At 43.6% G+C, this 12007-nt stretch overlaps 1 protein-coding gene across 1 annotated transcript in view; it reads right to left on the minus strand.

Moving 5' to 3' along the window:
* Positions 1 to 11654, minus strand: part of FK (Ergosterol biosynthesis ERG4/ERG24 family) — a 159328-nt gene extending 147674 nt beyond the window's left edge. Inside the window, exons 1-3 of the mRNA XM_086514160.1 lie at positions 11415 to 11654; positions 11231 to 11348; positions 3980 to 4050 (exon numbers count right to left, since the gene is read on the minus strand). Coding sequence (XP_086370286.1) covers positions 3980 to 4050; positions 11231 to 11348; positions 11415 to 11486 — 261 coding nt within the window. The 5' untranslated portion in view covers positions 11487 to 11654. The remainder of the gene's footprint in view (positions 1 to 3979; positions 4051 to 11230; positions 11349 to 11414) is intronic.
* Between the last annotated feature and the right edge of the window lie 353 nt (positions 11655 to 12007).

The raw sequence follows: 12007 nt of genomic DNA on the forward strand, positions 1-12007 counted from the left end.
ATCAATCACAAAGAACCAATCTTGGCTTTCGAGTCGAGGTCCAAAGAATCCCCACAAGACAATTCGATCATTCAAGAAGAACCGATCTTGGCTCTCGAGCCTAGGTCCAAAGAACCCTCACAGGAAGTACTATGTGTTCGCATGATTAGTACGCACGCATTGTTCGAGTGTTTCATTCGTGATCGTTTCCTGTATTTTAGTCGGCGTCTTTATGTGATCCCTTTTCCTAGGCATGACATATTGTACGTTGAGCACGTTTCACTCATGGATGCGCACGAATGTATGCGGATTTCTCATGAAAAGCTAAAAAGTATGTATGTAAGGAAGCCACATTCTATCTCTCTTCCTTGGCATGACACATTTGTAGAAAGAGCACATGAAAGTATGAGCACCAAGCATGGGCATTTCCGTTGTGAATTGCCACAGTTGATTGCTCTAGATCAAAAGAGAAAGATTCGATCTCATTGTTTGCGTGTCTGTGGTGAACGGTTTAGCACTCCGTCTATTTGTTCATCTACGTTGCATGCACAGTCTTTGAGGAAGACAAAAATTTTTCCAGTCACTTTACATGGAATAGGTATGTTCATGGTTTTGTGTTGGAAGTGGTTTCAGGAATTTTCAGCCATGGAGATTCTTGAAAAAGGAAAAAGCACGACGCTAGACGAAGTGGAAGCATCGGAGGAGCGACGGAAGACTTTGTGTCGCTTTCGGCGCGGCCCAAAGAAGCAAACGTTGCAGACCTTTATGAAGTTCAAGTACCACACGACCCACAGATCAGAGTGGGCCGGCGAAGAGTCCCTTCCGGGATTCCGGATGCTCTTGGCGATCTCCCTCGACACCATAGAGTTCGGTACAAGTACCTCACTTTGAAAAGGAGGGGATGTCACGTGACACATCCAACCCTATGTGTCCGTGGACAAGCTACAGCATGACCAGGTTCAGTCAGTCCAGTCAATCTAGATTAGAAGTGATCTGGCACTTTTTGTGAGTCTATTCGTAGACCGTCCATGCCCGGTCACTTAGTATAGATGCCTATCCTCTAGTTGCACACAACATGATCATAAGCATTCCAATCAGAATCCATCAGAATCAGTCAAGGGAATTTTCCAATGCATTTAGCCTATTTTACCTATTTTTGGCATTTTTCACTTATTAATTTAAGTGACTTTCAACAAAAGTAGGTAGGGCAATTTTGCTAAGTTTGTATATAAGCAAACTAGAGCTAGCACTATTTGGCAAAAGAGGCAACAGGAGCCAAGCTCAGCAGGCAACTTCTCACAAGACCCTTGGTGGATTACTTCCAAGCAAGAACCTTCGCCATGGACCCTTCCCTCACCTAGCGTTTTTGCCAACATCCTCAGCCTTGCATTTTGCATCAAATTGCATCGCCAACAGAACCCTGCACCTAGTGTTTTTGCAAGGCTTCAGCTAGCGCTTTTGGAACACAACAGCTGGCGTTTCTGACATCAGCAAGCTTCCGTTTTCAGCCTCAGCCACAGCAATTCAGCAGTAGATCAAGACCAGCCAGATACCACTAAAGTGTAGCAGATTCAGCCCCGTAAAGACCATCAGTTTTCAGCCTTAAGAAACCTCAGTTTTCAGCCCTAAACCTGCAGCTTTTCAGCGTTAAGGAACCACCGAAACAGCCCCCCAAAACAGCGTTTTCGGACTAGTCACAGATTTCAGCCCATAGCGTTTTTGGACAGCAGTAGAAGGATTGCAGATTTCAGCCCTTAGGTCGACTTCGTCATCACCGTTGTCATCGTCGACATAGCCTAGACTTGCATCAGTATCATGCATTCCGTTTGTACCAGATTGTGCAATCATAAGTAGACCACGAGTGGGGCCTTCGGAGGAGGGTTTTACAACATCTCTGGTGTCGTATCTCTCTTCTCTCTCTATCTCTCAGTCTCATACACTTGCATGCACAGTGTCCATTCACTTTGTTTGTGATCATAGAATTCTCTCATTAAGAACGGAAGGCTCTACCTTCCATAAGAACAAAAGGAACCTTGAGCACAGTTCGGAGCACTCATCTTGAGCGAAGCGCAAACATTCATTCCGCTACACCTAACAACACTTGTCATAAAAAGTGAGCTTATACAACCCACGGCACAAAATGCCAGATGCGACAATTTCATCACCAAAATTGAGATCATGGACTGTACATCTGTCATCCACAAATTTGACACCAAGACCAAGTCTAGCAAGTGCAGATATAGAAAAAGGTTCTTCTTGATCCCAGGTACATAGGGTGTTAGTATGGAGCCCGCTTAAGTTGATGCTATTTGCAATTGACCAACTTTGCAGAATGTGCATGACATCGGGAGCTGCTTGGGCTTGTGTTCTTACTATCGAAGATTTATTTGATTGCGGAGATTTCTTCGACATTGCACGTCTTTACACACAAAGGTGTACTATTTGCTTCGGGGTCTACGTAAATTGCGCATCTCTTTACACAGAAAGGTGTACTACTCACTTCAGGATCTACGTAGGTTGCGGCATTTCAACGTCTCAAGTAGAAGTTGACATAAAGTCACATAAACTATATAGAGCTAGTTCGGGACATGTCTCAGTGAAAAATCTTTATAAAGGATGCAACCATTAGGGGATTTATGGTAACTGTTGCAGCAAGTTTGGGGACTCTGTCCGGCCGCTATGCCATCAGGTGTAGAAGTACGAGCACTCGTACAAGTAACCATTATGACAAGTATGGGGACCCTATCCGACCGTTGCAATGGGTCATAACCGCTCGGAGCAGCTCTTATAAAATTCCAATGTCCATCAAGTTCAAACAAGGTCAAACAAGATTAGACAGTCTTCAATAGATCCAAACAAGTTCAATCAATATCAAACTAGTTTACACAAGTTTCAAAGAAGTCCAAACAAGATCAAAAAAATTGCAAACAATATCTTCAAACAAAATATTTATCAAGTATTTACAAACAAGGTTTCAAAAAAAGTTCAGATGGATGAATCCTCTGACAATCGAACTCAAAGTGTAATGGTTCTTATCGTATTGCAATAGTAGCATCATTCTTATGATGTCAAGGCATTTCCAACGAAGCATCACAATTGCCCAGCTTTATAATACCCAAGTCAACCTGAACATGGTACTAGATAGCCTTGGATACTGATGAAAGGGAACCAATGAGTGGTGCTATGTTGCTAATATCTCCAATAGCAAGCTCAGCATCGATTTCGGTCCCTACATGATCAAAATCAACCCTGACCCTCTTAACAAAGTCTGAAGAAATAAGGTTCTCTAATGCTCCTGCGTCTTTCAAGTAATCTAGAGGAGACACCCATATACATTGAGAAAGAGTCGAAGAGAGGTTTTTTCCCTTTTACCAGTGGTTGCTTGGTTGACAAAAGATCTGTATGTTTTGGACAACTTTTAAAAGTATGACTTGTTTGGACACTTGGGAAGCATCTACCTTCTTGTTGAAGAGTTTCCCTTTGTATTTCCGATTCCTAATTCTCTCAAATTCTCAATTTCCCCGAATTCCCCAATTCTTTCAATTTCCCCAATTCTCCAAATACACAATTCTCTCAATTTCCCATTTCGCTATGTATCACTTTCCAATTCCCAAATCTCCCAATTTTCCCATTTTCACTTCCCGTAATTTTCAATTTCCGATTTCCTAATTTTGAAATGACCGATATCCAATTCTGAATTCCCCCAATTACCCGTTTCTCTAATGCCCAATTTTCTCAATTGTTCAACTTTCCAATTACCAATTTTTTGATTACCCGATTTGTCCAATATTTCATTCCCTCCAATTCCACCAATCCCAAATTCCCCCGACTCTCCCAAGTCTCCATTATCTTGATAAGCCCAATCATCCTTTTTTCCATTTGTCTCGATTCTCATTTTCCCCTCAATTCCCCCCATTCCTTAAGTCTTAATTCTCATTCTTTCAATGTATTCCCTTTCCATATAAACTTCTAGAGTGGCTATCACAAAATAAAAACGCACCTCTAAAGAGTAAAGCCTCATTGCAGCACCCATTGTGAAGGCAACCGACAACAACAAAAGTGAAAGGAAACCTGCAAACAAGCTCCATATATTTAACTAAACAAAGCAATAATTTAGGTCCGAATTGACGAGGACAATAGGAAAAACCTACACTTCATGCAAGAATAGCCGCTTACAATTTGAAAAACAACAACGAAATCAGATTAAAACGACCTCCTTCTGAACTATGCTAAACTAATGTGAATACCTCAACACCCTTTTAATGCGGCTCTAGATTCTGGCTTATTGAATGTCAACGCCTCGCTTGCACCAACCTACATCCCCCACTCCTTTCTATCCTTTTAGTAACTATAATTGTGAAATGCAGCAGTTAAATATGACACTACCATATGAAACAAGACCTACAACTAATCAAATTTCCATTTTGTTCAGCGTTACGCACAAATTTCCTACTCAAAACGACTACTTCATTCTTTGTTTGCATAGCGATACACAAACCCACACTCCTTAAATGTGCACACTACACAACTTCCCCTTCAATTTTCTCTTTGCCTTCGCTTCTCAAATCTAATACACTCCTAGGAAGACGGGATCCTTTATCCTGGTCGTCTTCATCTGCTTCTACATATGTGTGCTCCTCTGATGAAAGCATGTCCTTGTGCAAGCTCTGTTATACTACTGAGTTACACACTTGTACACTCCTCTTTAAGGAAGAATTCATCTCATACTCAACATAATAGAGATAGAGAGAATGAGGTGAACGGGAGGGAAAGAGATGATGAGAGATAGGGTCAAGTTCCCCTTTTCACACAGCGATGGCCTCTCAATAGGTGCCCCTGGCAGTATTTCTTTATTGTATTAAAAATTCAGCACAAGCACAATGAAGGTTCATGGAGAGAGGGTGTCGCAAAGATGAGAAATCTAACTTACAAACAACTTGCTTGTGGCCTTTAAATAGGTGTGGCTGAATATGTGAGGTAACTATGGCATTTAGCACTTGGTAGCCCATGCAATTGAGCCACTTGGATCATTATGCCTTTTGCAATTGAGACCCTTGTTAGAATGCGGCCTAGAAGCCTTTCCTTGCACATATCCACCTTTGTAGGGGTTGCATGGTGTTATGTCTCCTCCTGCCATGCATGAAGGGCTCGTGTGTCCACCTACTATGCAAAGAGTGACTGTGTCCACTTGCCACGCATGAAGGGCTTGTGTGTCCACCTCCCATTAATGTACTGTCACCTCAGCCTGCCAAGTTAGCAAGCTCCTCTCAATGTCAACAAGCACCTCTCCAAATCGTCCTGCACTGGAAGGTCATTGCTACATCACCAAGCTTCTCAAGCAAAGTTCACTTAGTTAGCGATTTGTGACATACGGATTCAAGGGAGTGCCGAACGTTTGTTGCAAACATAGTGGATTTTGAAAAGATTCTGTCTTGGTAGGAGGAAGAACTACAACCCATGAAAGAAAAGTATCTTTAATTGCGAAATAATCTGTTAGGGTATGATGAGCAACTTATGGATGGCATACCAGCTACTAGCGTAAGCACAAGGCTGCAAGCACATGTATCCTTTTTATCAAGGAGAAGCAGGATAGACTCTTTTCCCAATAAGCATCCTGGACGACCACCCCAACCTATATGTTACCATATACATGTGGTAGTGATGTGTGTGAACACACTAGGACCGCCGGGGCATTTTTTCCCTCTTTAGGAGGTTTTTTCCCCCGTGCATTGTATATACGCCCATCACTCTAGGGCTATCTATCTTTCCATTTCACACTAAGTAACACACTCTCTATTGTGTGCCTTGAGCTTCCTTCGTCTTCTCCAAGCTGTGTGTGTTTCTCTGCAACCCTAATTCCAACAATTGGTATCAGAGCAGGTCACGTCCTCCCGGGCTTAGTCGCCAGCTGCTCCAGCACACGCCTGCTCACTTTCTCCGATTTCAGTGAGCTTTGGCGAGCGTTCGCAGGTCGACAAATATTTTGGGAATGCTCGAAGAGCTTGGTCTGCTCAGAATTTTGATTTGGGCTCATTTCGGCCTCTGTTTCCACTGCGGGCAGTACTGCACAGGCTATTTCGTCATTTTGTGCAGATTTTCTATCAGTGCCGTTTTCTGCATAACAGGTGCCTTATAGTCTTCTACGGTTTGTGCTATATAGCACAAGTTGTTCCCGCTCCATTTCTCCTATTTTCGGGCAGTTTTCACATCAGGTGCAGCATTTACCATGGCTGACAACAACAACACAGATGTGTTCAAGATGTTTGCTGCTGAGGACAGGTTGGATGGGGACAACTACCCTATGTGGGCTTATATGATGCAACATGTTCTTGTGTCAAAAGGTGTCTGGAACATTGTGCAGGGCATTGATGTACGTCCTGGTTCTGAAGATGTAGGCGATATTGACGATGTTGCAGGTCTTGCTGCAAGGATTGCAGCTGTTAGAGTTGTTTTGCCTACGGCAGAACAAGCTCGTTGGGATGTTATAGATGCGCAGGCTCATGCATTGATTGCGTTGTCTGTGAAGCGCACCATTATTCCTCACATCCGTTCAGCAAAATCTGCAAAACAGGCTTGGGATATTCTAGCAGGTCTTTATGCAAGCCGCAATGAGGCTAAAATTGCTTTGCTGCGTAAAGAGCTAGAGTCGAAGATTATGCATGAGGAAGATGATATGGACACTTTCCTTGCTAGTGTCAAGGATATCAATGAGCAACTCATTTCTGCAGGTGAGGTCATTTCGGACAGTTCCCTTGTGCAGACTGTTCTTGATGCCTTACCAGATTCCTACCAGACTTTTGCTAGTACTTGGAGACTCATGACCCAAGGAAATCCTGAAGTTGTCAAGTTTGATGCATTATGCACATTGCTGTTGCAAGAGTCACTTTCTAGAAAAAACAGGACTAGGCAGCGTGCAGTTGAACAGGCTTTTATTGCTTCTCAAAGAAAGGGTGGTAACAGTAATGCAGCCACTTCTTATGGTTCTGCTGTGAGTGGCAAAAATTCTGTTCCTAATGCTTCTAATGGCAGCACTTCGTCTGGCAATTCTCGTGATAAGGGCAAAAAGAAGATGCGTTGCCATTATTGTAAAGCCAATGATCACTTGATCAAGTCGTGTCCTAAGTTGAAGGCCAAAGAGGCTAAGAAGAAAGAGGGTGGTTCCACTGCAAATGCTGGTTCCACTACAAATGCAGCCATTGTTGAGTCTTCTGTGAAAGGAGATTGTGATGCTGATGTTGATGCAGAATGGGCTTTTAGCGCAGAGTGTACTTACAATCCTGCTGTCCTTGATGCATGTTTGTCAGTTGCTGCAGATTCACATGTGTGGTATTTCGACAGTGGTGCTACAAAGCACATTACCTCACATCGTGAATTGTTTACCTCTCTCGAGTCTGTCCCTCATGGGAATTCAGTCACTTGTGCCAACAACGCCTCTTATCCAGTTCAGGGAGTTGGAAAGATTGTGCTCACTGCTGCTAATGGCAGTTCCTTCACACTTGTTGATGCACTTTATGTACCTGGGATCAAGAAGAATCTCTTGTCTGTATCCGCACTTGCTAGACTTGGACTTGTAGTCAAATTTGTGGATGACAGATGTACAGTTCATGATCTCAGTTTTGGTGATGAAATTGTTGCATCTGGGCTTTTGTGCCGTGGGATGTATAAGCTCACTTTGTATGACAAGTGTGGACAAAATTTTGCAAATGCTGTTGCAGATTCAAGGGCTATTTCAGATGCAAAACTTTGGCATGCACGTTTTGGTCATCTGAATTTTGCCAGTTTGCTGCGTTTGCAGAAATCTGATATGGTTGCTTCTTTGCCGCCTCTTGAAGCACCTATCAAACATGTTTGTGAAGGCTGTATTCTGGGTAAAATGCAGCATTGTAAGTTTCCAAAGGATGGTTCAGTTAGGGCCACATGCAGGTTGCAGCTTGTGCATAGTGATGTTTGTGGGCCCATGCAAACTCCGCCCTTGGGCAATTACCTGTACTTCGTGACTTTCATTGATGATTACTCCAGGCATGCGTGGGTATTTCCGCTTAAAGCGAAGTCCGAAGTTTTTATGTGCTTCAAACAATTTTTGGCTATGGCTGAAAATGTCTCAAAATGTACTATGGGCACCCTCCGTTCCGATCGAGGGGGGGAGTATATGTCTCATGAATTTAATGCATTTCTGGCTAGTCGTGGGATAAAACACCGATGTACAGTGCCTTATACACCTCAGCAAAATGGTGTTGCTGAGAGGAAAAACAGATCACTAACGGAAATGGCACGATGTATGGTCAAAAGTCAAGCTTTGCCACATTCTTTTTGGCTTGAGGCCATCATGTGTGCCACTTATGTACTTAACAGGTGTCCTACGAAAGCTTTGCAGTCTATTACTCCATATGAAGCATGGCATGATAGAAAACCTTCTATTGAGCACATGCGTGTTTTTGGCTGTTTGGCATATGCTTTGGTGCCACAAGTGCAGCGCAGAAAATTGGATGATAAGGCTGTCAAATGTATTTTTGTTGGTTATAGTGCTGAAAGCAAAGGTTACAGGTTGTATCATCCGCAAACAAAACGTATTCTGGTTTCACGGGATGTAGTGTTTGTGGAAGACTCTGTTCAGCCCTTGCTGTCATGTACTAGAGACAGTAATGTAAGCTCACAGGACATTTATGACACTTTGTTGCCTCTTTTCAGTGGTGGAAATACGAATGTAAGTTCCAATGAGGCAAATGTACAGCCTATGGGGGTTTCTGAAAATGTTTTAGAACAGCCTATTACTGATGCAGATGTACATGATGTACTTGATGAGGAAAGGGCTGAAAATGAGCAGGCTAGAGGTATGCCAAAATGGCTGGTGCACACTTTGCGTGACAGTAAATTGGATGCACCTTTATCTAGTCGTGCTCGTTCAGGCTCTCGCCATGCATCTTATGCATCAGATTATTATGCTTTGGCTGTGTCTAGTTTACATGATGTTGAGGAGCCTCTGTCTTTTGATGAAGCACAGAATTCAGAAAATTGGATTGTTGCCATGAAATCACAATATGATGCACTTATAGAGAATGACACATGGACTTTATGTGATTTGCCTCCTAGCAAAAAGGCCATTGGTACGAAGTGGGTTTACAAGTTGAAACGCAAGCCGGATGGTGAGATCGATCGCTATAAGGCTCGACTTGTTGCAAAGGGTTATGCACAACAAAAAGGCATAGATTATAGCGAGACTATTGCTCCCACTTGTCGTATGACTACTGTGCGTTTTCTATGTGCATTGGCAGCTCATTTTGGTTGGGATGTACATCAATCAGACATTGTTACTGCTTTCTTGAATGGTGACATATTTGAGGAAGTTTATGTAACGCAGCCTCGTGGTTTTGTCATAAAAGGACAAGAGGACAAAGTGTGCAAATGTAAGAAGGCTTTGTATGGATTGAAGCAATCTCCTCGTGCTTGGTATGAGAAAGCTGACACTCATTTGGTTAAACGAGGCTTTCGTAACAGTCCAACAGAAAGCACATTGTATGTAAAGCGTGAGGATGATGTATTTCTCATTGTGGTTCTTTATGTTGATGATTTGCTGATCACTGGACCAAATGAGAGACATTTTGCTGAATTTAAGGCTGATTTGAATGCTACTTTCAAGATGAAAGATTTGGGGCTGTTGCATCATTACTTGGGTATACAGTTTAAGCAGTGTGATGGTGGTATTGCCTTGTGTCAGAAAAGTTACATAGAGACATTGCTATGTAAGTTTGGACTTGAGGATTGCAAACCTATTGCCACTCCCATGGAAACAGGTTTGAAGTTGAGTCTACATGATGCTGGCGATCCTGCTGATGTCACTCTTTACCAAACTGCTGTTGGCTGCCTCATTTATGTATGCAACATGAGGCAAGATATTCAGTTTGCAGTCTCGCAGGTCAGCAGATTTATGCATAGCCCAGGGTCTAAGCATTGGCAGGCTGTCAAGAGGATTTTCCGCTACCTTAGTGGCACTTTACATCTTGGCTTGTTTTATCCCAAGAGGGGATCATTGCCGCCAGACTTACATGCTTTTTCGGACTCAGATTGGGCTGGTTGTTTTGACACGCGAGTGTCCACAAGTGGTTTTTGTTTCATGCTTGGCAGTTCATGTATATCATGGTTGAGCAAGAAGCAACCTACTGTGGCCACTTCGAGTTGTGAGGCTGAGTACAGGGCAGTCTTCACAGCTACGGTTGAGTGTGTATGGCTCAGACGCCTTATGGCTGACTTGGGTGTTGGACAGGACACTGCCAACACTATCTACACTGACAGTCAGAGCGCATTGGCAATTGCGAGCAACCCAGTTTTTCATGCTCGCACAAAGCACATTGAGGTGCATTACCACTATGTCAGGGAGAGGCTCTCAGCAGGAGAGATCAGCTTGGCTTATGTGCCAACACAGGACAACCTTGCAGATCTTTTCACAAAGGCATTGTCTCGTGAGAAGCTTGAAGCTTTCCGCAAAGCTTTGGGCTTACTCCCCTTTGTGGACTGATCCTGTCCTCAAGGCATGGCACTTCCCTTTACTCATGTGCCAGCTCTCGTTCACCGCATCACTCCAGGGGGAATTTGTTACCATATACATGTGGTAGTGATGTGTGTGAACACACTAGGACCGCCGGGGCATTTTTTCCCTCTTTAGGAGGTTTTTTCCCCGTGCATTGTATATACGCCCATCACTCTAGGGCTATCTATCTTTCCATTGCACACTAAGTAACACACTCTCTATTGTGTGTCTTGAGCTTCCTTCGTCTTCTCCAAGCTGTGTGTGTTTCTCTGCAACCCTAATTCCAACACTATAGAGCTAGCAAAGGTTGCACAATGCAGCAAGCTTCACTTTGGCAGCAGCAAGTATGTATGCTCATTCCATTGCGAATGATTTGAGCCCACTACCATCAGTGGTTTTCCTAAAGGAGGCTTTCTCCAGCTTCAAGGAGTGGTTACCTTGGAGAAGAAGCAATCTGGGACCATAGTGTAGACACACGGAGCTAGCAAAGGTGTCAAAGTTCGTGTCAAGCACGATGAGCCAAGTGAGTGCTAAGCAGAGAGTTCACTAACACTCGCATATGTAGTGGAAGTGTTGTGGATTGTAAGGAGCATTTACCCAACACAAAAAGCATCAACGTAGTGTAGCAAAAGCAAAAACCGGCAATAGTTTGCATGGTGATCCACAAAACAAGCGTAATGACAGAAGGATGGAGATACTCTACTGAAATGCCAATATGACATGTACCGTTGCATTTGTAGTGAATTCTGGTTTTATCCTCCAGCAATGCCCCTGGCACAATGCGTCCCGGTAGGCCTCGATCGAGTAAGGCCAAGATGAGCAGATAACACAAAAGCACCGCAACCTGATGCAAAGCAGGTGGTGATGAGATACGGGAAACTCAATAAAAGAGCAGAGAAGAAAAACCAACCTCATGTCGTGATGGACTGCCCAGAAACTGGCGAGCCTCTGCAGCAGTGGCCCAAAAGGATGCCAACCCCATCGCTGTTGAGATCACGCTACCTTAAGTTTGGCAAATCGTTGAACAGGAAAACTGATTCGTCGAGCGAGCGCGCGAGAGAGAGAGAGAGAGAGAGAGCTCTCCGAGCTGCGCCAACCTGCGAGCGCCGGAAGGGGCGAGAGCCTCAACACTAAGTATCACATATATTTAAGAGAGGACTAAGTAACACGGGGTATTGAACGATCTGGGAGCAGCGCGATCGACCGACGAGAAGTGAGACATGAATATCAAAAAGGAGTTCAACCGTTCGATATTGTGTACTTTTTAAGTCTTGGTTTACTCTTCAATTATTTCGTTTAATTTATTTATTTATATTTTCTCATCTTGGATAATCAAATGTTCGTGTGCACGTGGATAAAACGTGTGCCTCTCCTTGCAACCGCCCAAGTTCAAATCCTACTCACGACCCGCGTTGATCTTTTGTCTATCTTTCGTCATCTTCGAGATTCCCCCCACTCAACCCCTTCCATAGATCCCATCGCTCAGGGTCATTTAAGACACCG

Source organism: Adiantum capillus-veneris, chromosome 6 (assembly GCF_014529385.1).
Source record: "Adiantum capillus-veneris isolate H3 chromosome 6, ASM1452938v2, whole genome shotgun sequence".
NCBI classification, from domain to species: domain Eukaryota; kingdom Viridiplantae; phylum Streptophyta; class Polypodiopsida; order Polypodiales; family Pteridaceae; genus Adiantum; species Adiantum capillus-veneris.